The sequence below is a fragment of the Taudactylus pleione genome, unplaced genomic scaffold, assembly GCF_031769625.1.
Source record: "Taudactylus pleione unplaced genomic scaffold, aTauple2 ptg000344l, whole genome shotgun sequence".
Lineage (NCBI taxonomy): Eukaryota > Metazoa > Chordata > Amphibia > Anura > Myobatrachidae > Taudactylus > Taudactylus pleione.
The window spans coordinates 602,476-630,458 of NW_028284745.1; the positions used below are offsets into that span (position 1 = coordinate 602,476).

General features: G+C 46.1%; 1 protein-coding gene across 1 annotated transcript; it reads right to left on the reverse strand.

Moving 5' to 3' along the window:
* Positions 1–905: 905 nt before the first annotated feature.
* Positions 906–20,068, reverse strand: LOC148508800 (kelch-like protein 35). The gene is made up of 7 exons (XM_088444006.1): positions 19,892–20,068; positions 16,687–17,565; positions 14,485–14,669; positions 12,685–12,803; positions 7,689–7,877; positions 5,299–5,487; positions 906–1,531 (listed from the first exon to the last, which is right to left on the reverse strand). Exons 1-7 carry the CDS (start codon positions 19,927–19,929, stop codon positions 1,343–1,345), a joined length of 1,788 nt encoding a protein of 595 aa, XP_088300132.1. The 5' UTR covers positions 19,930–20,068; the 3' UTR covers positions 906–1,342.
* Positions 20,069–27,983: the final 7,915 nt, after the last annotated feature.

A 27,983-nucleotide genomic window follows, 5' to 3' on the forward strand; every position in this document is an offset into this window, starting at 1 on the left:
TCGGATCATGTCTTATAGAGGACGATAGATGTGTCCTCGTTCATCTATCCCTTTTGCACCACAACATGGCTGAAGACGCCTGGCGCAATGCAGACGGTTCGCCACGGGTAGTAGCGCACTTTCTTACTTTTTCCAGAATTTTGCATCTTATTTGCAACATGGCCGAATGCAAATGCACTTACAGGGCCTGAGGCTGGGTCGCACGCAACGCCGACACTCGCGCAAATGGTCGACGTTTTCCAATTGCGCGTGCATCTACTGTAAGTAGCTAAAGAGTCACACTCTGCATGGATCCCACGGTGCGTACTCGTAAATTTACTAAAGTGCGGGTTTTTAGAAGTGGAGATGTTGCCCATAGCAACCAATCAGTTTCTAGCTATTATCTTCTAGAAGGTGCTAGATAAATGTTAAGTAGAATCTGATTGGTTGCTATGGGCAACATCTCCATTTCTAAAAACTCTCACTTTAGTAAATTTACCCCACACGCACCGTGGGACCCATGCAGAGTGCGAGACTGGTGGGTTCATGGCGCGCGGACCACTCATATCAAACATCGCCAGCTTTCGCCTTGTTACTCAGGTTAGCGACTGAGTAGCACACAGCAGTTGCGCACGATTACATGTCAGCATTCGGTGCACCAGTGCTTTGTATTTTTATATCAAGCGATGCAACTAAGATGTATATATTGTGAACAGTTCTGTGGTGCGACCAGGGGCGGACAGACCTGATTACAGACGCCTAAATGGATGGGCCGGCGCTCTGGTGGGACGCATTGCGCGGCTAGTTCACAAAGTCCTTGGCGCGCCAACAGGGCTATTTGGAGGATAGGTGCATGTGACCACACACGTATTTAGTCACACACCTCAATTACTAAAGCAAGATTTATTATTCATGAGCATGTGGTATTGAAAAAAATAAAATAAAGTACAGGCAGTGAAAATATAAATAACACGGAACCAAAGCAAAGTCCGTTTTTGGAGCCAATATATTTTAAAGTCACCTCAACCTCCTTGTTCCTCCTTTCCTAGCTGGTGGAGGCCTATCTTCTGGGGCCCCCTTCTTCAGCACCGTTGTGTTCCCTGATGAGCTTGGGCCCTAGCGACGATGCTAATGTCGGCCCACCTCCTGCTCCCACCACAAACTCCCAGCATCAATCGGTCATGCTGGATGATGACGGGGCCCCACACAACTCAGCAGGAGGGCCACGCTAACAATGCATGCGTGGGACCAATCTTCCAGTCTTGGAACTGTACTTTATTATAGCATATAAAACAATTAGGATATTTTAAATAAAAGTAGTGTTGCTGTCTGTGGGCTTAGGGTGGGATGGGGTGGGGGTCAGTCATCTCCTCAGTCTCTGCAGGATGGTGACACAGCCATGGTGACTAGTGCAGCGCAGTAACGGTCGTTCTTCACTCACTTTCTTCGTCGTCAGATCAAACACTAAGGACTTGTCTGTCCCTCTTCCACGTCCATCTCTGCCGCCCATGATGTAGATCTTCCCTCCGCAAACTGTCGCACCGCAACTTTCCTGGAGAATAAACACGGGACGTTCAGTGGTTATCATACGCTCCCAACCAGGGTCATTAGAAACTTTAATGAACCAGGGTTCCTACAGATGTGTCCTTTCTTACTGTTGCTTCAGTTGCGCCAAATAGCCCCTCAAGACGCGCCTGGTCCAGTGCGACTGCGCTGAGCGTCTTTTTCACTTAAAATGTGTGTCTTATTCGCATAAAAGAAACTGGGAGCAACAGAAATGCATTAGGGGATTACACTGACCACTGGGGCGTGCGGCATTTGTACATCTGTGGACGACTAGGTGTAAATCTGTGTAAACAGGGCAATTCCTGTGCGATCGCCATCCATCGTCTCTGGTACACTGTGAGCGGCTTTTCTCTGCGTCTACAATGCAACTAAGCCACAAAATGCAAATGAAAATACGCTGCACCTCTCAGCGCGTCTCGGATGTGTATGGCGTACGGACAAGCAGTAAAGCGAGGACACATCTGTAGATTACACCCTAATTATGTTTTACTGCCAAACTGAGCAGATACAGATATGTCCTATTGCACCTTTGCTGTGTTTGCGGCAAATTGCGCTATGCATGGCGCGAGGCGTGCGCCTGCAAGTGGATAGGCGCACTGTGTTAGCACCCACGACCCCATAGGATTGCATGGTGTGATCGCAGTGCGTCATGGTGTACCGTAGCATACGCAACTGACGGTAACCGCAACGCGCGATACGTGCGCACGTTTGTACAGTACCCCGATTGATAAGGATGTAAGAGGACACACCTGTACAAGAAACAAATAATAATACTAGAAGAGGGTCTTCTCATGCCTATCATAGTGGTAGGTGGGTTATACTAGGCTGTATTCAGGGGCCTGTTTATTAATATTTGGGAAAAAGCTCAAACAAGTTACATTACCCAAAGCCTTTTTGGGGCAATTATCATGCCCCCGATGACCGTACAAGGGCTTACTCAATAAAGTAAAGTGATCGCTTAGGTTCGGACCCAGCAGACCTAATGCGCGTGCATTGCCATACGCCCGCCAATGCGGAATCATTTATTACCATTTAAAGGGAAGCTATGAAATGTTTCATATTCTAATCACATTGAATTGAGAGAGAGCCCATCAGTCCTAATATATATATATATATATATATATATATATATATATTGTATTCCTATATTCACTGATCCTCAGGAGCTGCCTGTCACACATTGTATGAAAGGGATAAATGAGTATTTCACAGCGATTTCAGTTCTACAAACGCAGCTTTTGCACAAACTTTCTCAGCGTAGGCGCTATCTGCTGCCGGCAAGGGAAATGTCATTCTCCCATTCTCTAATGTGTGTAACTAAGGATAAAAAGGCAAAACCTGCTCTATCAATCATGGCTGAATAGGCGCGCTGCAAACAGTGAGAGGTGTTGCGCGCTGCACACAGTGAGAGGCGTTGCGCTCTGCACACAGGGAGAGGCGTTGCGCGCTGCACAAAGTGAGAGGCGTTGCGCGCTGCACACAGTGAGAGGCGTTGCGCGCTGCACACAGTGAGAGGCGTTGCGCGCTGCACACAGTGAGAGGCGTTGCGCGCTGCACACAGTGAGGCGTTGCGCGCTGCACACAGTGAGAGGCATTGCGCGCTGCACACAATGAGAGGCGTTGCGCGCTGCACAAAGTGAGAGGCGTTGCGCGCTGCACAGTGAGAGGCGTTGCGCGCTGCACACAATGAGAGGCGTTGCGCACTGCACACAGTGAGAGGCATTGCGCGCTGCACAAAGTGAGAGGTGTTGCGCGCTGCACAAAGTGAGAGGCGTTGCGCGCTGCACACAGTGAGAGGCGTTGCGCGCTGCACACAATGAGAGGCATTGCGCGCTGCACACAATGAAATGCTTTGCACGCTGCACACAGTGAGAGGCGTTGCGCGCTGCACATGAGAGGCATTGTGCGCTGCACACAGTGAGAGGCGTTGCGCGCTGCACAAAGTGAGAGGTGTTGCGCACTGCACACAGTGAGAGGCATTGCGCGCTGCACACAGTGAGAGGCATTGCGCGCTGCACACAATGAAATGCTTGCACGCTGCACACAGTGAGAGGCGTTGCGTGCTGCACACAGTGAGAGGCGTTGCGCGCTGCACACAGTGAGAGGCGTTGCGCGCTGCACAGTGAGAGGCGTTGCGCGCTGCACACAGTGAGAGGCATTGCGCGCTGCACACAGTGAGAGGCGTTGCGGGCTGCACACAATGAGAGGCGTTGCATGCTGCACACAATGAGAGGCGTTGCATGCTGCACACAATGAGAGGCGTTGCACGCTGCAGACAATGAGAGGCGTTGCGCGCTGCACACAATGAAATGCTTTGCACGCTGCACACAGTGAGAGGCGTTGCGCGCTGCACACAGTGAGAGGCGTTGCGCGCTGCACACAGTGAGAGGCGTTGCGCGCTGCACACAGTGAGAGGCGTTGCGCGCTGCACACAATGAAATGCTTTGCACGCTGGCATGTTTTGCACTTTCATAAACAACTGGGGGGAAAAAGAGACATCATTACCATGTTCTGTGATGAAACAACTATACAGTTTTTCACCTTAACCTCCCAATGTCAGATTCTGACAGTAAGTATTAGGGTTAGGCTCTAGGGGGAGGGTTAGGATAAGGCTATGGGACGGGACGTGAGGGTTAGGGTGTGGGAGAGGAGGGTTAGGCTGCGAGACAGGATGGTTAGGGTTAGGCTGCGGGAGGGAAGGGCTGCAAGATGGGACGTTAGGGTTAGGCTGCGGGAGGTGTGGATTAGGCTGCGGGAAGGAAGGGTTAGGCTGCGGGAGGGTGGGTTAGGGTTAGGCTGCGAGACAGGACGGTTAGGGTTAGGCTGTGTGATGGGATGGTTAGGGTTAGGCTGCGAGACGGAACGATTAGGGTTAGGCTGCGGGAGCGGTGGGTTTTCGTTGGTCCTTATTTAACCCTTCAGTCCAAAGATAAATATTGCAGAGTACCCGAAGCCTGGATGGTCCTCCCATGCGCTTAACAGTACATGCATACTCCCCCCTCCCAGGCTCACCGGCCTCCCAGACTCCTCTGCTTCACAATCACCACTTTCAATAAAATAAGTGTAGCCTGATTAATGACTTCAATTGTGGGATTCAGGGAACATCATAACGTCCCTTATTACAGGTGGAAATGTATTATTACTTTTCATGAACAGCATCTAGAAATGCGTTGCTTTTCCGCACTGCAACATGGCGGTCCTGGACGCAAAGACTGCCAGCTCTTAGCATGTGCACAGTTCTTGCTTTTTGTGGCGTGGAAAGGGTGTGCGTCACCAGCACGCCACGCAGCAAAGCTTAATTCAGCACATAGGGGCAGATTCAATCAGCTGGGAGGTTTTGACGTCTACGCAGGATATTGGGGGGGGGGGGGGAGCTTTGCTGGTCTTTGCTCGCAGCCAGCAGAGGTGAACTGGAAATGTGTGCTACCGAATATTCCATGATATAGGGTCATGCCAAGGGCGGTGTAACCAGCATCACCAGCTCTAGCCTTGGCAGCACTTGAGCCCAGCTTGTAAGACCTGGCTAGCGTCAAACTTCCAAGCACATACCTGACACCTATTACTCCTCTAAAGGGCAATTACAGACCCTCCTAATTCTGCCTCTGCGGCCTGTTCCCCGACACGGCGCTGGTCATTGCAGCTTCTCAGCACCAGTTAATGTCCCCAAGTATCAATGACCAAACACAGGAGGCCTATTGTCTGGCTGGTTACAGCGGTTTTTGCCGTTCCCAATAGAACGAGCACCATTCTCACCAGAGGTCCGGGTAAAGTCGCTGCTTTAAGCCATGTGTCCGTTATTGGGCTGTAACTGTAGATTGTGCTCATCAATCCTCCAACAACGTATATGGTCCCGTCTAACTCCACACCGCTAATCCTGTCCTTGCAGAAAGGGGCTGGGGACACGTAGGTCCAGGAATTATCCTCCGGGTCGTAACACTGAACCTACATGACGGCAAAACAAACTTTTTAGAAAAAAACAAAACCGATTCCACCACCAGCTCTGATCTCCACCTAAGGTTAGGTCAGTGTTTCCCAAACTCCGCCATTACAGTCCAGGTTTAAAGGATATCCATGCTTGAGTCCAGATGGTTAAATCTAATTGAATGAGTATGAGTTACTAATTAAGTAGAGAAGTGCGCCAGACCATTTTTGCTGGATTTGGATTTGGCTCCGATTCGTCGGATTTGGATTTGCCAAACCGCCGTGACTGGTTTTGGATTTGGATTTTTTACAAAATTTGACAAAAAAAGCTAAAATCACATCATTTGATTTTTCTTTCTTTCCTAGAGTATTATTAAGCTCAATAACATTAAATAGCGCAGCATACATCAACGTGCAGTGTGCCCCCTACAGTCACTTTACCAGCAGAGCCACTTGTGAGTCTGGAAACAGCCACTTTAACGAGCAGAGCAGTGCGCAGCGTGTGAGTGAAATGGCGCTGAGTCCTGGTCGCGGCGCTTTATATAGAAACCAACTCTCACGAGAATCCGAAGTCGGGAGGATGACGTTCGGCCTCGAAGTGGGATCCGAGTCAGGCGGGTGGACCCAGATACCCGGTGTTCAGAGCAGTTCGGATTCCACAGAATTTGAACAGCTCTATAATTAAAGGGTATATTTACTAAGCAGTGTTAGGAGACAGAGTGATAAGTGATAAGGTGCCAGCCAATCAGTTAAGAGCTGATTGGCTGGTACCTTATTACTTTTCACTCTGTATCCTAACACTGCTTACAGGGCCGGTTCTCCCGTTACGCATGGTACGCAGCTGCGTAAGGCGCCATATAGTGAAGGGCGCCTCAGCTGCGTACCATGCGGGCCGCGGTGCAGGCTGTGTCTCTGTGACACAGCTGCACCGCGTGTGTATCGCTGACCGGACGGAGTTCGGTCAGCGCTACACAGCACAAACACACAGCCGCCAGCGCCGGCAGCTGTGTGTTTGCTCCCATGACGCGTCACTCCCATAATGCAAAGCGGCGGACGGAGGAGCTGATCTCGGCGGCTGGACCAGGAGCAGGAGCGGGTGTCAGGTAAGTGGTTTTTTTAATTATTTTTTTATTATATCTCTACTGCGGGGGGGGGGCGGATTACTACTGGGGGCACTACAAGGGGGGGACTCCTGGGAGCCCTACAGGGGGAGAATACTACTGGGGGCACTACAAGGGGGGGGAATACTACTGGGGGCCCTACAAGGGGGGGACTCCTGGGAGCACTACAGGGGGAATACTCCTGGGGGCACTACAGGGGGGGAATACTACTGGGGGCACTACAAGGGGGGGAATACTACTGGGGGCACTTCAAGGGGGGGAATACTACTGGGGGCAGTACAAGGTGTGGAATACTACTGGGGGCACTACAAGGGGGGGAATAATACTGGGGGCACTACAAGGGGGGAATACTACTGGGGGCACTACAAGAGGGAGGACTATTACTAGGGGCACTATATAATGGGCACTGCATAGGGGGGTACCACTACTGGGGGCACTGCATGGGGGGGAGTACTACTGGGGCTCTATATAAGGGGCTTACTACTGGGGGCACAAGGGGCACTGCACTGGGGGGACCACTACCAGGGGCACTGTAAAAGGGGCACTGCATAGGGGGCGGCGCCAAAAAAATACTCGCTTACCAAAACATTTGGGTTAGGGCCGGCCCTGACTGCTTAATAAATAGACCCCTCAGTCACCTGTGCTCAAACAAGGATATCATTAAAACCTGGACTGTAATGGAGGAAGTTGGGAATCTCTGGTTTAGGTTATTGCAGTTGAAAAATAACTGGGAAAGCAGAAGCAGACTATTAATAGACTGCGGAAGGTACCGAGACAGTGGGCGTGTTATAATCACAATTATTTATTTATTATCGACAATTGTTTATTTGTACTATGCTTTAAAGGAAAAAAGGTGCCAGTACTCAGGAAAAAGTGCCAGTACACAGGAAAAAGGTGCAGGTACTCCCCTAAATTGATCCTTTAAGTCATGGATCTTCAACCTTGGCCCTCCAGCTGCTGTGGAACTACACGTCCCAGCATGCATGCACTGCCACCTTTTTTATATAACAGCATGCTAAAACTATGGCAGTGCATGCTGGGATGTGTAGTTCCACAGCAGCTGGAGGGCCAAGGTTGAAGACCCCTGCTTTAAGTCTTTACCTTGTCCGTGTTCCTGTAATCATCCACAGCTCCACCAATGACGTAGAGTTTATTCATACAGGACACAGTAGCAGCAGAGCTGACAGCTTCCAACAGCGGGGCGACAGGAGACCAGACGTTGGTAAATGCGTTGTACCGTTCCACCATAGACAACCTCTTCAGACCATCAAATCCACCAACACAGTAGATCTAAGGAATGGAAGAAATGGCAGTTTCAAAATAGAACTCTGTGTGTGTATAAAGTCCGAATATACTGCACCCCAGTCCAAAATGTTGTCATAAACATAACATAATCCCAGCTCAGCTGCAGGAAGCAGCAAAGTCATTAAAAGATTTGCAGGAAAAATATACTGTACAGTTCCACTCAGGGCCGGGACTAGGGTGGTGCGACATGTACCACCGCACAGGGCACCGTAGGGCAGGGGGCGATGCTCGGGCCTGTCAATATTCTGTTTATAATAATTCTCACTTGTAGTTTCCTCATCATTTATCCCCGGTATCTCCTGGCCTCCCCCATCTCCTCCCTGGCCGTCTCCCCCTCCATCTGGTGACCTCCCTGAGCACCTTCAGTCACATCCTCTTTTATTTAACAAACACATTTAAAAATACTATCATACCCGGGACTCAAACCCTTCACCTTTCACATGGCAGTCAGACACCTTACACATGGAGCTATCTGCCCCACAATTTCTGATGGCAGCCCATGAGGCCACATCCCTTTTTCGGGTGCTTGCTTCATGTATTTATTTGAAAAATAGGGGAGTGCCAATGCTGTTTGTGGCCAGGGCACCAAAAAGTCTAGCTACGGCTCTGGTTCACCATGCCCCTTCCTCTGTACTGTGCCATTTCACTATGCCCCTTCCTCTGTACTGTACTTTCCACCATGCCCCTTTGTCTGTACTGTACAGTTCCACCATGCTCCTTCCTCTGTACTGTAGTTTCACCAAGCTCCTTCTTCAGTACTGTACAGATCCACCAGGCTTGTTCCTCTGTACTGTACATTTCCACCATGTCCCTTCCTCTGTACTGTACAGTTCCACCATGCTCCTTCCTCTGTACTGCACAGTTCCACCATGTCCCTTCCTCTGTACTGTACAGTTCCACCATGCTCCTTCCTCTGTACTGTACAATTCCACCATGCTCCTTCCTCTGTACTGTACAGTTCCACCATGCTCTTTCCCCTGTACTGTACAGTTCCACCATGCTCCTTCCTCTGTACTGTACAGTTCCACCATGCTCCTTCCTCTATACTGTACAGTTCCACCACGCTCTTTCCCCTGTACTGTACAGTTCCACCACGCTCCTTCCTCTGTACTGTACAGTTCCACCATGCTCCTTCCTCTGTACTGTACAGTTCCACCATGCTCCTTCCTCTGTACTGTACAGTTCCACCATGCTCCTTCCTCTGTACTGTACAGTTCCACCATGCTCCTTGCTCTGTACTGTACAGTTCCACCATTCTCCTTCCCCTGTACTGTACAGTTCCACCATTCTCCTTCCCCTGTACTGTACAGTTCCACCATGCTCCTTCCCCTGTACTGTACAGTTCCACCATTCTCCTTCCCCTGTACTGTACAGTTCCACCATGCTCCTTCCCCTGTACTGTACAGTTCCACCATGCTCCTTCCCCTGTACTGTACAGTTCCACCATGCTCCTTCCCCTGTACTGTACAGTTCCACCATGCTCCTTCCCCTGTACTGTACAGTTCCACCATGCTCCTTCCTCTATACTGTACAGTTCCACCATTCTCCTTCCCCTGTACTGTACAGTTCCACCATGCTCCTTCCCCTGTACTGTACAGTTCCACCATGCTCCTTCCCCTGTACTGTACAGTTCCACCATGCTCCTTCCCCTGTACTGTACAGTCCACAATTCTTAACGCGTTTCTCCATCTAAATGAAAGGACTGTTATATTGCTGCCTTATCTTCCACTGGATCTGCAAGACTGTGAAACTTATAATCCTGCACTCTATCTACACCCCCCAAGTGAATAGGAGCCAAGTTACTGGAGGAAGCAGCGTTCCTGTTATCACCGCTGCCCGGAGACTACCAACTGTAGTTAGAGTGAGTCAATTAAGGAGCGTGACTCCTTACCCGCTATCAGGCAACCACAGCTTACACAAGGTAAAGACCGGACCAGTAATACCACAGTCAATTACTGGGAGGAAGCTGGAGATCTACACCGGGACATCTATATTCCTTTACTGCTGATGGTATAGCTGATCTAACGGGACTTCAATCTTCTAGACAAGTATAAGCTCCTTTATATACCCACTTGGACATGGGTGATTACCTCTAAGATTTTCATATATGATTGACATTTTCATTAACCCTAAACATCTGTCGATATGTTTCTTATTCACAGTGGAATTAATGTCATTTAAACCTTTTTAATGCTCTTGATATTTTAATTAGCCAAGTGCTAGTTTATTGGTTTTATGGTTATTAATAAACAACTTTTGAATTTATATGTGCTCTTGTTAATTTGTAAGCGCCCCCTTTGATATGACATTTTGACATATCTTATGTTTGTTTAGCTGTTTCCAATTGTAACTTCAGATACAATATTGGGAGGCTGCTTTATTTAATATAGATAGTCTGCATCATTCTTGATTGCACCTAGTATAATTTGTTACAACTGAGTAGGCAAGTATATTTAATATGTGTCATACATAGTGTAGTGTGTGATAATTCCAGTATATACAAGACCAGCGAACACAGTAACCCATTATATGTGTCATACATAATGTATTGTGTGTCAAAATTCCAACATATACAGGACCAGCGATCACAGTAACCCATTATATACATCATAGTGTATTGTGTGTCATAATTCCAGCATATACAGGGCCAGTGATCACAGTAACCCATTATATGTGTCATACATAGTGTACTGTGTGTCATAATTCCAGCATATACAGGACCAGCGATCACAGTAACCCATTATATGCGTCATACATAGTGTATTGTGTGTCATAATTCCAGCATATACAGGACCAGCAATCACAGTAACCCATTATATGTGTCATACATAGTGTACTGTGTGTCATAATTCCAGCATATACAGGACCAGCGATCACAGTAACCCATTATATGCGTCATACATAGTGTATTGTGTGTCATACTTCCAGCATATACAGGACCAGCGATCACAGTAACCCATTATATGTGTCATACATAGTATATTGTGTGTCATAATTCCAGCATATACAGGACCAATGATCACAGTAACCCATTATATGTGTCATACATAGTGTATTGTGTGTCATAATTCCAGCATACACAGGACCAGCGATCACAGTAACCCATTATATGCATCATACATAGTGTACTGTGTGTCATAATTCCAGCATATACAGGACCAATGATCACAGTAACCCATTATATGCATCATACATAGTGTATTGTGTGTCATAATTCCAGCATACACAGGACCAGCGATCACAGTAACCCATTATATGCATCATACATAGTGTACTGTGTGTCATAATTCCAGCATACACAGGACCAGCGATCACAGTAACCCATTATATGCATCATACATAGTGTACTGTGTGTCATAATTCCAGCATACACAGGACCAGTGATCACAGTAACCCATTATATGCATCATATATAGTGTATTGTGTGTCATAATTCCAGCATACACAGGACCAGTGATCACAGTAACCCATTATATGCATCATATATAGTGTATTGTGTGTCATAATTCCAGCATACACAGGACCAGCAATCACAGTAACCCATTATATGTGTCATACATAGTGTATTGTGTGTCATAATTCCAGCATACACAGGACCAGCGATCACAGTAAGCCATAACATGCGGCAGTAGGTCCATCCTGCCTGAGCTCAATGTTTTGATCTCACATGTGGGCACCATTCCAGAGCATGGGAGCAAGTTGAGGAGTCTGGGGGAGCAGCAGGAGAACCCAGAACTGCCCTGGACCATACTTGCCAACTATCTGGCTGCCCCTTCCGGGAGGGAGCAGCCAGATCGGCATTACTGGAGGGGCGTGACCAGCAAATGGCGGTGTGGCCGGCCAGATGACACGTTTTGTGGGCGGAGCCAAGCGAGAGCGTCATTTTGGACCCGCCCCCCGCTACACACTGGCGATATTACAGGCAGTGCGATGCAGGGGGCGGTGCCAAAATGACGTGAATCGCGTCACCGCCCCCCTTCGCTGCCGGGCGTTTTACAAACAATTGGGGTGGGCCAGGAGGGGTCGGCGGCAGCCGGGAGACTTGCCTGCCTTCCCTGGAGGTTGGGAGCGGCACCCGATTTTCGGGAGTCTCCCGACCAAATCGGGAGGGTAGGTAAGTATGCCCTGGACATATATGCACATATTGGTCTCGTCATGCACTGGATTGTGTATTATTAAATGGTATTAATAATTAACCCTATATTGATGGTCTATAGTAGTGCACTCCTAACAGTGCATGTTTACCATATCTCTTAAATGGTGCACGTGTGTTTATTACTGTCTGACACATGTTAAAAGATCCACAGTTGGTGCTAATTATTTCAATTGTGATACGTACTGAGAAGAACATGCAGCACTAGTAACATTCTATTATATTAATATTTCCATTGTGGTCATGGTGTGGGCTGGGGAGAGGGGTTTCCAAGCAATCGGAAACCCCTCTCTGCGTTTGCCTATGCTCCTCTTTATGTACAGTTCCACCATACTCTTTCCTCTGTATTGTGCAGTTCCACCATACATACACCCATCTCTGTACTGTGCCGTTCCACCATACTCCTATCTCTGTACTGTGCCGTTACACTTTGCTCTTTACCATTCCTAAGTCCATGTAACTGAATTGAATGAAATCTATGTAAGGAACACATTCAAATAAAAAAGTTGCTTGAGAAAGTGAAAATTATATTCTTTATTATTATGTAACTGCTGTGACACTATTTACTGTGTACCTAGAACTCCTCCGATGTAGAGGGGGGGGGGTAAACGTTATTGGCGTTACCTGTAGTGCCCTTACCTGGCCCTTTAAAGTTACCATGCCATGTCTCCATCTGCCCGTGTTCAGCAAGGCGATCTTTACCCAGTTATTTACATGGACATTAAGCATCCAGACGTGGTGGCTATTGATGTGACCACCTGGAAGAGGGAATAGTAACGAACATGTCAGTCTAATGATAGAGACTTTGCACATAGAAGTACAGAATCTGTTGACAGTATGTGTCCTTCATCCGCTGATATACCAGGCTCCTTGGACGCAGCCTGACTGGCCCGGCATTGTGATTTCACCGGAGAACCTGAGTAACGTGAGGGTTACTGAGATGGATGATGGTTTATGCAGTTAATCCAATGCTGCATCTTCCATCATAGCAGCAGAGGCCTACGTACTGTGGGCATCTTTTTACTTAAGAAGCCTGCGGCTTTTGCATACTTTATCACAGCTGCTGCGTACAAGGACGCAGGGGCTGACCTATAGCATACATCTCCGAATCAGGCCCTGTGTAAGCCAGGGACGTGCAGGCAGGGGAGGCAGAGTAAAATAATGCAAAGAAGATATTTATACCAAAATTCTGTGTCATATATATCGGCTTCACATTATTCTAATCATTCTCTACTGTTAAAATCAGTCGGGAGGCAGCGAGAGCGGGAAACGGCGGAGATACCTGGCATAGCGGCATGCCTGGATCCGAGAGGATCCAGTTCCTGCCAGCCATTCTGCAGAGTTTGGCAGCAGTTCCAATTTCATAAATGGCGCCTCGGCGTAATCTTTTAAAATCAAGATGGCCATTGCAAGCCAATCACGGCTCACCATGTCATCGTCCTGCCCCCTCTGGCTGGCAACGTAGGCCGTCTGTAAAGAGCAATATTATCATACCATGAACCCCGCACCCACTGCCACCAGGGATGTGGGGCATAGCACTGGGCTTTCAGCTGGTTGTTGCTCGGAAGGGGGACCCAACTTTAATCTTTAGTTATCCTCACTTTCCGAGGAATTCCAGCCCGGGGCTGACTAGTTCAGGGGTGGTTAATGTGATATGAGGGGCACTCCACAATGAGTGTACCCCCTGCTATGGCATCATGGCTGGTTCAGCCTGGTGCTGATTACTGTTAAATAAGGGGAACCCTAAGCTGTTTATTTTAATTTTTTTAAAGGAGGGGTGTTAATTAGCCAGTGCCTTCCCAGCCACTGACCTCACAGCACGTCACTGGTGTAAGCTAATAACTGATTAACTGCTAAGAGTTAATTAATATTTTAAACCAGTGCTGTAGTAGGGCCCATCAGCACCCTGGGCTGGCACCCTTGTCCAAAGAGAATGTGACATAATGACAACTAGCACCAGGGAGGGGGCACTGAGAGCAGGAAGATGGGTACCGGGTGCGTCCTAAGCACCTATATACAGTATGGGAGGCCAACGTTGCTGAGGCAGCTGGGTGATATCAGATTTTACTGATAAATTGCGAGGATAAGAGATTTTATATCGGCACAATAGTTAAAAATGAGGCTTAATGCCTACAGTATGAATAAAATAAGAATGACAATCTATAATGAGGCCTATATATAACAGTGCCATCTAGTGGTCAAATGGCAGGATGCATGTAAAAGATTTTCATAGGATACCAGATTAACCCAGGCATGCACCTGTTCTGCCATACAAAGTATGTAGTGGAAAAATGAAGTCTCACAAATGTCTGGGCACAAGTCTGTCATGGCACTCAGTAAAAGAAGATACTTATAAAACAATCTCCTGGCATAATTGTATTCGATAAACTCAGCGCATTGCAGGTGAGGAAATAGTGTGGTTAGGACGGGACCTGTTACCTGACATATAAATATTATCCTTCAATGTGCAGACGGCAGGTTCAGATTTGGTGTATCCAGGAACCCCAGCTATTGCCGTCCACTGTCCTCCTTTGGGGTCATAGCTGTCAATGTACGGTAACTTTAAGACCCCCTTTTCGTCATAGCCACCAATAATAATGATCAACTCTGACAGGTCCATGAATCTGGAAGGATAGTGCAATAAGTTGTTATACTATAATCAGCAAGCACAGCAGTTATTTACTGAGAAAGCCCACAAGTGACCAATCAGACTTCGGCTTTCATTGTCTAACATGTCCTAGATTAGCCTCAGACTCTCTGCTTGCTGTAAAATGTCCCAGCATGCTTTGCACTCTTGCAGGTCACAACTTCCATACCTCTGATCTAGATCAATAAAAGCTAACTACTGATTGGACGCTATAGTCGCATCATGTCATTATTAAATAACCCTGAGCATACTACAAAGGACTATTATAATCTGGCAAATGGTGCCATAACACTGGTGACGTGATTTGTATCGTCATGCTGTAGTGTCAGGGTTGTCGTGACGCTAGTCCCGTCATTAAGTCGCACCCAATTTCACATCTCCCGGTGGGAAGCTCTATAAAGTCTTCCAGTATGTTTTGGCCATACCGGGCGAGATATGCTTAATCCGTACACACCATATACACCACGAATAACATTTTAATATTATAACATTCAACAAATCCCTGAATTGTGCACAGCTGAGATTGGCCGAGCGGAGAGCTCCCGGTGCGGTATGCAGTCAAGAAGTCTGCAGATCAGAATGTCAACACCAGAAGGTCAACATTCGTGGTGTCAACATGGTTCAAATGTCAACATCATTAATGTCGACACCTGTAAAATGTCAACATTGACAGAATGACAAAATAGGAAATGTTGGCACTGTCATACAGTAACTTCTACATTTCCATTGGGGTTAGGGTTACCGTTAGGGTTACCCTAAGAGTTAGCATTGGGTTAACTTTAGCGTTAGGGTTAATGTTAGGGTTAGCTTTACAGTTAGGGTTAGGGTTAGGATTACTATTAGGGTTAGCATTGAGGTCAGCTTTAGAGTTAGTATTACCATTAGAGTTAGTATTACCATTAGGGTTAGGATTACCATTAGAGTTAGCATTAGGACTACGGTAAGCAATAGGGTTACCCTTAATATTAGAGTTACTATTAGAGTTAGGGATAGAGGTAGACTAAAAACACATTGTAAATATTTCAACAATGTCGATATTACATCAGTGTAGTCATGCTGAATGTCGACATGGTCAATGTTGACATTATGAACATGTCAACATGTTCCCCATTGACAGTCTCATGTCGACCTAATGAATGTCGGCATTTTCAATATCAAAGCAATATACCACACTTGTGCAATGGTTCAGAAAAATAAGGTGAAGTAATGGAAGTCACAAATCTGGAATGTGCACAGAAAGCAGATACATACTTTCAGGGCCGGATTATAGGCAGGGAGGACGGGGCAATAGCCCAGGGGCCCAAACACATTGGGGGCCCCCACACTGCCGCAAACATTGCCAGGAATCGGGCCACTCTGGACCCTCCTGGACGGCTACCGGCAGCATCACAGCACAGCTACACTCACTAATGGAACGTGGCGGGCGATGGAAGCCCGCCCCCTTGGTAACATAATGCCGCGTTTTGCGTGTGTATGGGTAGGGGGTGGGACATAATCAGTGGCATCATAAGGGGGGTGACACCAAAGTGCAAGACTCCTCCTCTGTGACAGGAGACAGGTGTTGCAATGTAGCATTACCTGCAGCATGAGGGAGGGAGCCCCAGGGTCTCCACAAAATTTGGGCACCATGATACTGTCACAAATTATGGCAAGACACAATAAGGGGGGTGGTTCACTGAGCTACTCTTCACCCCACCAGTGCCTTTGTGGCAGTCAGTACAGCTGCCATAGAATGTAGGAGAATTTTGGATTCCAACATCCCAACAAAACAATACAAGAAAGCCGGATGCTGTCATAATGGGGAAAAAGATGCTTGTTCTGGCAGTAGAATTAACTATTAGAGATTACAATGTGAGATTCTGGATGCCAAGAATAACAGAGGTCTCCATGTGATTTATACTCAGGGTGGAGTTAATGGTAAACACTTGCAAAACAGTGATAGCCGCTCCCCCCCCATCCTCCCATAATCATAATTTAAAATATTGCATCACCACCTTCTTGGTCTCACCCTCCGGGAATTGAGCCGGTTACCAAGGATATGGTACATCCGAGCCTCGTGTAGCAGAGGGAAACACTCAGGGCAGTCTTGGATGCTCTTGTCCATTTCCACCTTCTCCAGGAAATACACCGGGTCCAGCAAGGGCAACCTCACATGCTCCAGAATGTCCCTCAGGTCTCTCGTTTCCATGCTTTTGTTTCCATCCACCCACCTCATGACTGCTTCGAAGACAACCTCTTCCCTGTCCACCACCAGATCATCGTTCCTCAAGTACTCAATCAGTTCCTCTTTACTCAACTCCAGGAACTCCTCATGGCAGGAAACCAGCCCAAAACCTTCCAGCATCAACTTCTTGCTTTTCTCCGACAGAGAAGGGATTGAGAGCATGTCTGCAAATTTCATGATGCCGACGCAGTTAGAAGCGTCTAGCCGGCTGTCAATAAAATCCACACATGCATCTCGTAAACTGGAGATGTTGAGCAAGTCAGATGCCTGTAGGATGTCCTGCGCATTGTCTTCTTGTAGTGAAAGTTTACCTTCATACATGAAGTCCAAAACAAGACTTATCGTGGAGGCAGATATCTCATGAAGGTCCACAACATTGAGATTGGTCTCCTTAAGGTTGTTGCTGAACATGGCCCTGAAATAAGAACTTTTGGCGGACAAGACGACTCTATGGCAGGGGAACCTCCGGCCTTCTACTAGAAGAGTGACATCTGTGAAAACTCCACTTTGCCTGGAGATGTTTAAGCTCTGGAGGATTTCATTAGCATGGCACGTCCCACCACACGGCCGCGAGATTATCTCTTGCGCCCTATCTTCGTTGATGTGGTTTTGAAGGCATCTGGTTCCATAAACTGGCTCACTTTTCATTCTAGATTATAAAACATAAATAAAATAAATTAACTATCGCACAGGCTTTTACATTAGATAATGCACATTATTATTTTTGCATCCATCTTTAAGAACCATTGAGATTTTTTTATACCTTAAAATTAAATAAAAATATTTCCACTAATCCAGTGGTTCCCAAACTGTGTGCCGTGGCACCCTGGGGTGCCTCGGAACCAGTGGCGGAATCTTACCTAGGGGCTGCGAGGCCCAGTGGGCTTACCTGGGGCTGTAGCCCCCACCCCCCCGCCCCAGTAAAATCCAACACCATTCACTGTGACTGGAGGTGGCTTCCTAATGGAAGCGCCACCTGCCAGTCACGCTGAAGACAGGCAGCCAGGGGGAGGTGTCTCCTCCCCCTGGGACTGCCAGTCTGGGCTGCCATAAGCAGAGAGCCTTTCGGGCAGCCCTATAGGACTTCTCAGGGCTGCAAACAATGCACCTCCGAGAAGCCGGTGTTAGGTGTGTGCATGCACGGCGTCACCGCCGCTCATGCGCAGGTCCCGGACGCCTGCTAGATTCATTGAGCAGGCGCCGGGAACCAGGCCAGCAGCAGCCCCCCTCAGGTGAGGGCAGGAGCCGCTGTTGCTCGGGACACTTGCAGGGGTCCCTCAGGTTGGTGGTCCAGCACCAAATCATTTGTGGTCACTGTAATGTAAATATGTGGACAAACAGAAGCACAAACCTGTCCACAACCACAGAAATTAACCTAAGGATGACAGATAATCAGAATTTCCTTCACTTTACTACATTCTTTCTGAATTTCTCAATAATAAACTCTTGGCTTATGGCAACAAGCACTGACACTCTAGGGCGCCGTGATTCAAAAATGTTTGGGAACCACTGCTCTAATCTCAACTTCACACTTTTCACTAGAATGTCAACACCTACTGTATAAAACAGATGGCGACAGTGTAGGAATCGTTACATTGCTCCATCAGCTTTAAGGTGCCTATCCATTAGGTGACCTTAAGGACCTAACGGCGTTCACTGAACGTTTTTCAGTGCAGGATCCCGACCTCCTACCTCGGAACATGGGGAACCGGACGACCGTGTTCCGTAGATAGTCGGGGTCGGCGAGGACCCAGCGTGCACGCGTATCGCTGGTCCTCGCCGGCTATCCATTACACGACTGTGTAATGCAGCCAAAACCGGATTGTTCACAAAGTCGTGTAATGGATAGGTAAGCCCCTTTACTCTACAGAGTTATTTGGTAATGAGTATTGCATCTTTTATATGTATTTTTTTTTATTGTGCACTAATTGTATTTAGTATGTGTTTTATAAATTGTGTCTATTAAGAAAAATGTTAAACTCCTAATTGATTATTTGCATGAATAATAAAAAAATACTGCAGAGATAGATATGTAGATATGAGATAGATACTGTAGATAGATAGATAGATAGATAGATAGATAGATAGATAGATAGGATATGAGAGCTATATATGAGATAGATATGAGAGATAGATAGATATGAGATAGATAGATAGAATAGATAAATAGATATGAGAGAGATACTGTAGATATGAGATAGATAGATAGAGAGATAGATATGAGATAGAAAGACAGATATGAGATAGATAGATATTAGATAGATATGAGATAGAGAGATACTGTAGATAGATGAGATAGATAGATATGAGATAGACAGATAGATATGAGATAGATAGATATGAGATAGATAGATAGATAGATATGAGATAGATAGATAGATATGAGATAGAAAGACAGATGTGAGATAGATAGATAGATATGAGATAGATAGATAGATGAGATAGATAGATAGATATGAGATAGATAGACAGATATGAGATAGAAAGATATGAGATAGATAGATATTAGATAGATATGAGATAGAGAGATACTGTAGATAGATAGATATGAGATAGATAGATATGAGATAGATAGATGGATATGAGATAGATAGATAGATAGAGAGAGAGAGAGAGAGAGAGAGAGAGAGAGAGATAGATAGATAGATAGATAGATAGATATTAGATATGGATAGATATGAGATAGATAGATAGATATGAGATAGATAGATAGATATGGATAGATATGAGATAGATAGATAGATATATAGAGATGAGATATGGATAGATAGATATGAGATAGATAGATAGATATGAGATAGATATGAGATAGATAGATAGATAGATAGATAGATAGAATCGGTACCTACAATATAACTGTGTATGTAGCTTGCACCATGCTTGGTATCCCTGCTGCACCTCCATGTAAATGGGGGGATAATCCCCTGCACACACACTATAGGTTGATGCCATTATTACACACATTGCCCTGTTACCTGGAGAGAGCAGGCTGGGGAGGTTCTGGCTCTTGCATGCTCCAATATGGTGGTCCCTCTATTGTGTTAGGTGGGAGCCGGGTGTGATGTTTGTGCTGTGTCCCTGGTGTGACAGAGGAGGGGGAGAGACTTCCAGAGAATAGATATAAATCCCCTCTGCTTCCTCCTGTGTGGGGAGGATGATGTGATGTAGTCCCAGCTGTGTGGAGGCAGTCAGTCCCCAGCATATCTGTCTGCTCAGCTTCAGACAAAGGACAGAGGTCTCCCAGGGGAGAGATAATTGTGTTGTAGATAGAAGAGGCACCAGTCTCCCCCATTATTCACTGGAGGGCTGTAAAACATATATATTTGCTAGCTGCTGCCTGTGGCTTCATGCACAATGAAATCTCTTCTGCCAACATGTCTTTTATTTGAGGTGTTTTAGTTGTATTACTCTGCATAGGAAACGCAGACGTGCCGGGGCGTTTGAATGCCATTACTGGAGAGTGCATAAATTAGCCACTGCGATGCCCTACGCAGCCTGAGCGCTCACTGCGTGCCGGAAAGTTAGCAATTCCGGAGTAAGGTCAGAGCTCCCAGACTACAGAGAAAACCCCAGTCCAAGCCTGGTAAATGCTTCTGCCAAGATCGGCCACTCAGGTGTCCTGGACTACAGAACCAAGTAAGAAGAGGGCTTTTATTATTATCAAGTAACAACCCACTTCAGCCTGGTTACTCTACTGCTACACTCTTCTCCGCTACATACATCATACCATCATCAACCTGGTGGTCTAGTGGGTATGATACGGCATCTCTCTGCCGAGACCTGGGTTCAATTCCCGGACAGGGAAGTATCTATTCTCATGTCCAGAGGTCTTCTCGGGCCTCTGGACATATACACCTCCCTCTACTCAAACAGACATCTAACCGACCCTGATTCCACAAACAAACACAGGCGTGACAGTGACAACCAGAAACATATTTGAATAAAAAGTAACAACTATGGATCTGAGAAAATAAAGATAAGAAAATTATAAAATAGAGTAAAAGTAATAAAAAGTAAAGGATAAAAATAATAAAATAATATGATCTCCGGGCAATGCTGTGAAGAAAAAAATAAATTAGAGATTGTGGTATTAACCACTATGTGTTTAAAGCTTTTTTGCAGGTATTTGTGTGGAGCCGGGCTGTGGGGGTTGTTGATGTTGCGGCCTTTGAGGGCGGTGTCACTTGCGGTGTTACTTTTTATCTTAATTTTACTTTTTTATTACTTTTACTCTATTTTATCATTTTGTTATCTTTTATTTCTCAGATCCATAGTTGTTACATTTTACTCATTATACAAGCGCTCTTTTTTATACTTACATTTATCAAAATCCATAAGAGCTGCTCCTCATACTTAGTGTAGCCTACATAATCACATCTATATTTGAATAAAAGGCTTTTTGTTCCTCTGGTACTGGAACAATAACACTTGACTGAAGTAACCTCTGAAGAGCAGGATGCCTGACCCTGTCCTTCAAAATGGGAGTTGCAAAAAGACGACCGGGAGGAGCACCTGCAAGGTCTAAAATATAGCCTCTTTGCACAATACCTCCTACCAACTGATCTAAGGAAACTGTCAGCCAATGGGCCCGAAAATTTAGCAGACACCACAGACTGGTCTTGATAGGGATGGACTCTGTAACACTGGCTGTTTGTCAGCAGCCTTAGACTCCGGGTGTCTAACATGCCGACTGCCTACCCACTCAGTAACCTTCATGGGTCCACTTAGAATATGTTTTGGAAGGGGCACCTCTAGATCTCCCAGAGGACCAAAAGGACTAATAACTGCAGACTGCATAGCTTGGACACTCACACTGGAAAGAAGGGCTTCCTTCTGAAAGCCAGGTCTGCTAAAATGGAATCCAACTGTGAACCAAACAACACTGAACCTTCCAACGGCAATGACTCAAGTGCATTTTTAGAATCCATGTCAGCCTTCCAACTCTTGAGAATACGTCTGCTATCTATAGACAAGACTGAAATATGGGAAAGACCAAGGGCTGCATCCCCCATAGAAACTAGAACATCCATAAAATGATTCACCAGTGGCTCAAGATTGGATTGTGCAGCTTTTTCCTGCAATCCGTCATCCAGCTGTGACGTCCATATTTCTGCTGCCTTGTTAGGCCGAGCAACAACCACAAAATAGACTTAACTGCCCCTTCACACTTGCGATCTGATGCATCCTTCAGGATTGAAGAACCCGGGACTGGGATAGTTGTTGCTTTTGAAACCAATTGAAGCATCCACTCTGGGAGTAGTTTCCCATAAACCCAAGTCCTTCTGTGCAAATGCGTATGTGGAAACAAATCACCACGGCACCCGATACCTTGTCAGTATTCTGCCATGCCTCTCCTGGGAAATCCTTTAATTGGAAAGGGACAGTCTGTTTCTTTTATTTTTTAAGTTATGAGTCCTTCGAAACCACAGGTTCCACTGGTTGGTCAAAAATCTATGGTCTGCCAGATTAAAAGAATGAAATCTTCCACTGCTGGAGTGCTAGGCTCACCCCCAGTGTGACGAGAAACGTTGGTGTGACATGTGGCCACGCCCCTAAAACGTCACCCTCTGATGGGAGTAGACATTGTAGGTGTGAGCCATGCCCCCTTTTGGCGTACACATGAAGTCCCATATTGAATTTTTAGCATGTTGGGAGGACTTTCAGTCCCTGTGCATATTCCTCTCAGAAAGTGTTCTTGCACCCAGGCTCCTTTCCCTGCCAACACGCTGCGGGGAATGACCGGGACAGTGGGGGTCAGACATAGTGTAAGATCCCCAAATGTCCTTCCCTCCGGCTCCTGCTATTATTTAAACTACCGGTGGGCACCGGAGGGGGGGTACTGCATGCCCCATCTCATACTTGCCTACCCTCCTGATTCAGCCAGGAGCTTCCCGAAATCGGGTGATCCACCCCTCCCCCACGGTTGCAGTATAAACTCCAGCAATGGGGGAGGGGCGGGTGATGTGATTGTGTCATCGTGGCCCCGCCCCCTGCTTCACAATGTAAAAAAAAAAACAGGGATGACCGTCGGTTATCAGTACAAAGTACTGATGTCAATAAAATCTACCTGATTTCTTTGCTGTCAGTGTCCAATCACTTTTGTGTACATAGTGTAGTAAATACTGTAGTTATAGTTCCTGCAGCACAATCTGCCTGATTGTGCATTATAGTGATTGCATCATAGTCCTGGGAATGCAGTATAATGTAACATGTATAATAATAAAGCACATGATGGTGATCCTGTCTAATATACCACATTAATGGACTGTATATGTGATAAGGGACCCTGGTACTTACCGACCAGTGTCTAATACCCAACGCAAACGGCATTATGGCTAGCAGAGGCCAAATACAGGCCACTGTAAAAAAATGTTTAAAAAAGTTACATTATCTTAGTTATTATCACTGGGATGCAGCTGCGACTCCTGCCCTCTTACCTGAGGGGCGCCTGCTCAATGAATCTGGCAGGTGCATGAGTGGCGGAGGTGCCGCATGGGCACGCATAACACCAGCTTCTCGGGGCTGCATTGGTTGCAGCCCCGAGAAGTCCTGTAGGGCTGCCTGAAAGGCAGAGTAGGGCTTCCACTGGATGCCGCTCTCTGCTGATCGCAGCCCTGACTGGCAATCCCAGGGGGAGGAGACACCTCCCCCTGGGGCTGCCTTTCCTGTGCGTGACTGGCAGATGGCGCTTCCAATGGGAAGCCACCTCCAGTCACAGTGGAGCCAGTGCAGTCACGGACTGCAACTGTCTCACTGACGCGGCTGATTTTACTGCAGCCCCTAGGTAAGATCAGTCATTGCTGGGATGACTTAAGTGTTGGTTACTTTTTTATTTTTACTACATTCCTCTTATGTAATATGCTATATTTTAAATGTTATTTTCACTCAAGAATACATTAGATCTGCTAACCCAACCGCTCTCTTTGATTGGTAGGAGGGCGGATCTTGCTGGGGTTTCTATAGAAACAAACCAAGCACCCATGATCATCCATGTTCCCGCTCTACCAGGTAACGGTCCCTGTAATATAGAAGAGCAATGTATTGGACTGGAACCTGACACTAGAATAGGAGGTGGGGCCCTCGGGCAGTGTGACCCACCAGGTATTTTCCCTGTACCCCTGTGGGCCAGTCTGACCCCTGAGGGGGATGATACATTGCATCGCTGACCTATAGAGAGGAGTGGAATTGGTGCTATACCATGACTGGCTCATATAGCTGTTATAATAAGTGATTACACACAATCAGAGACGGCCGCGATGTTAGACATTTTTGAAAGGGAAAAAAGAAAATGTGAATTTGTTTTCGGTGTTACTGTTATGCGCTGAATTGTGTGGAATTTGTCCTCTAATAACCAGTGTACTGCTTTGTACATTATCTCATACAGAGAGGTTTCCTGGAGTTGAAAAGTTGAAAATACGTCACCGTGAAAGGTTTTAGTTTATTTCCCTTGAAGTTATATCACATTGAATGTACACAGCGCATATTGCATCAGTTACATAGAAGTGAGCTTCCTGCTCGCACCCTGGGAGGTCTTTGGTCTAAAGTAAACAGTCGGTTATGTGCAGTCACTTTTGGAAGTGATCAGAATGATCCTTTTATTTATTAAAAGATTATAAAAAAAATATAATGTGTAGCCAAACTACAGACGTAACACAGCTTTCCTCCACTTCCATAAGCAGAAGCTTCTACAGCTATGTAATCATTTGTGCGCCCCTTCCCTTTAGAACGGAAGCTCTTGGGAAAACCTCTCTTTCCTTATGTTCTACCCCTAGCACTATCCACCAGTATCCCTCGTCCTTGTCTCCTTCAGTGACTGATACAGTGTGTCCATACAATATGATGGGTACAGGATCATTGAGAGATGTTCATAGCTCCCAAACATCCCGATATCAGGACTGTCCCACTTTTCGGGCACTGTCTGGCTGTTCCACCCGTGGGCCGCAGCGTCCCGTGGGGCAATGTGACACTGCTGCTTTGCTTAGCGGCAGCTCCAGCAACAGATATTCTTGGGGCCCGATACACTGATGGCTCTGGAGGAGCCCCCACCCCATAATCTTCAACCCTACCACCGTTGGCCCTCACAACCATACATCCCTCCCCTGCGTGTGCTAAAACATGTAACAGCAAATATGTCACTTTCATAGTGTGCCTGATGAACTTGAGGAAATATGTTGAGTATATATATATTTCATTAGAATGAAACTTAAAGAAACTTCTCTTCCAGTGCTGGCCCCCACACACCTGCTTTCAATGGTCGCAGGCCCGCGCTCTTCCGTCTCCTCCTAATCTTCTTCCGGGTGCAGGGAGGAGGAGCCCGGGGCTTGGAGGGGACAGCTTTGGTGTGCTTTGGCAATTTTAAAATCTTGCTTGTGTGCCTCATTTTGAAAGAGGTTAAAAATCACTGGTCTACAACATCATGCTAAATTCTATCCTGGACTTTCTGAAGTATTTTGATGGTGGAATCCAAACTTGCAGAGTTACTTACTAGAGAATCCTGTGCTGAATCAATTTCTAGAGGAAATAATGTGAAATATGTATCCTGCTTGTGTGTGGTGTGAAGGGCAGGGATTGTGCCAGCACTACAGTGGTGGGTATGTATTTTTACCACAACTTTTGTATGCCTGATTGCAGGATCATAAAATACTACAAAGAAGTGAATCGGGTTAGGTGTAGTACAAGCAATATCTAGGATAAGAGGGGGTGGCACAGATTGCACCCGTAACCGGCGCATCCTCCTCCTAGTAAGCCATGTAACAATGAGGCACTTGTACAGTGGTTGCTATAGGCAACGTCTCCACTGGTGCACCTTTCCACCCCTTAATACATCACCCCCGACGCTCTGTGGACACATCCAGCTTTTCTTTCATCTTTCTGTGAGGTGGAAGATGCACATTTAGTTCTATAGATAAACAGGAATGCTTTGCTTCCGTGTCCTAATGTCGCTCCTTCAGATTGAAGAATGAACTCCTATGTTAAAAATAACACAATAGGTTATTTGGCTACTGGTTAAAATGGATCTGCGTGCGTGCGGCAGGGACGGATAGTAGTGATATATTCTCTGCACAATTGGTGGAGCTATAATAAATAATATATTATGTGACAAAAGATAAACAGCTAACACATATCATGTTCTAAAAACGGAAGGACTTGGGAAAAAAAACCCCAAAAAAACAAGCAAGTAAAACACCCCCTCGCCGTGAGTTAGATGACATATTACACTAATGAAATAGTATTATTCCAGGAAGACTGCGGGAGCGTCAGGCAATGGGGAAGACACAACAGAGGAGGAAGATCGTAATGTAATGTTTTTAGTGTTTTGTCTGAAAACTAAACTTTAATACCAGAACACTCTCCTAGTGGCTGCTCTGGTAGGGGGAAAGGACTGTGTGTGTGTGTGTGTGTATTACAGTGACACAACTTATAATCGTGTATAAGTTTACACCTATACATTTTCTCAGTGATTAAGTGAAAAAAGTAACAAGCCTATTTAAATACAAGAAAACGATATAGTTATTTGCAATATTCACAAAAACCTCCTATTCTCCAGTCAAACCTCTGTGCATACGAATTGATGAAACGCATAAGTTGTACTTCCCTGCATGCCGCTCACTATACCATGAAATATTTTATGTACTGAAACTTTTGAAAAAGAGCAACATAAATACATTTCTTCAAACAATAATGAAAATTAAAAACTATTCTAGCTGAGCCTTCTGAAAATCCCCAAATTTCCAATGACGCCATTTCCAGAGCAGCAGCACACAGTAAAATGTTTAGTTATAGGATATACAAACCAGATGCATATACTGTACTACTGTTCTCTCAACAAATGTAAGACAAAAGTGATTGGACACCGACGGCAAATATAACAAGATGTTATTGACGTCAGTGCTTTCTAGGTCCCCCACGTGCAGTGATTCCTGCAGACGCCCTTCTTGGCAAACTGTCCACAAGTTCCTGGACAACAGCAAGAGATATGTTTTGCCATTCAACCTTAAGTATAAACACTGAAGACGGTCGAGTCGGCCTAGAACGCACCCGTCGCTCCAATTCATCCCAGAGGTTCTCAATGGGGTTAAGATCTGGACTCTGATCTGTCCAGTCAGGTTACCGAATTTTCTGTATACCAGTCCAGCATCGCCCTGGAAACATGACAGGTGGCATTGTAGTCCTAAAACTTTTATTGTTTCCGTAGAACTGTAAGTGCACGGGCCTCTCTGAGAAGCGTTGCGAGGGGGGTGTCCAATGACTTGTCTACGTACTGCTGTTGTGACCTGGCATCGTGTACAATACAGATCTGGTGGCATCTTCTAATATTGCAAACACATCATTGCTCCGTTTTGCAATTAAATTTTAAGCACAATGGTAAGGGCTCAACTTTGCATGAGCCCCTCAACACCCACAGGTAGAGCCCACAAAATGGCTGCCTCCTCCATCGGCACATTTAGCATTCTGTAAGAATGAGATTTACAAATATTAATCAGATTGAAGATGGGACTTGAAGCTTCCAGAGAAATGGGGTGGTTAGAAGAGGACATCAAGCACAGGCAATAAAACATCACCCTGCCAAGAACCTCTTTTGCCCAATATCATTGTTGCACCATAGTTCCTATATCCTATATGGGTAAGCCTTGTTAGTATGTATATAGGGTATGTGCTCATTTCCTTCCAATTTAAAGCTGTCATATGGAGTCTGAGGCCTGGGTGTGGATTGAAAGATCTACACTATTCAGATACACAAAAGATTGACACGATGTTAAACAGGCAATAGGTCGACAGGGTCAAAAGCTCAATCTACAAATGGTCATCACAGAGAAGGTTGACACTTTTTTTTTGTTTTTGTTATTTTAACCAGAAACCTCACCCTAACTCATCCCCTAGTGCCTAACCCTAACTCATCCCCTAGTGCCTAACCCTAACTCACCCCCTAGTACCTAACCCTAACTCACCCCCTAGTGCCTAACCCTAACTCACCCCCTAGTGCCTAACCCTAACTCTTACCCTAACCCTTACTGTTCTCCTCCACAGCCTAAACCTAAGCCAAGTGTCTAACCATCATGAAAAATA

Bases quoted from the DNA above. Each gene is read 5' to 3' on its own strand.
- LOC148508800 (XM_088444006.1), bottom strand. From the start codon at position 19,929: ATGCAAGAGCCAGAACCTCCCCAGCCTGCTCTCTCCAG. The intron at 17,566-19,891 runs GTAACAGGGCAA...TTTATAATCTAG, and splicing joins CCCCAGCCTGCTCTCTCCAG to AATGAAAAGTGAGCCAGTTT. The intron at 12,804-14,484 runs GTAACAGGTCCC...TCCCTCTTCCAG, and splicing joins GGATAATATTTATATGTCAG to GTGGTCACATCAATAGCCAC.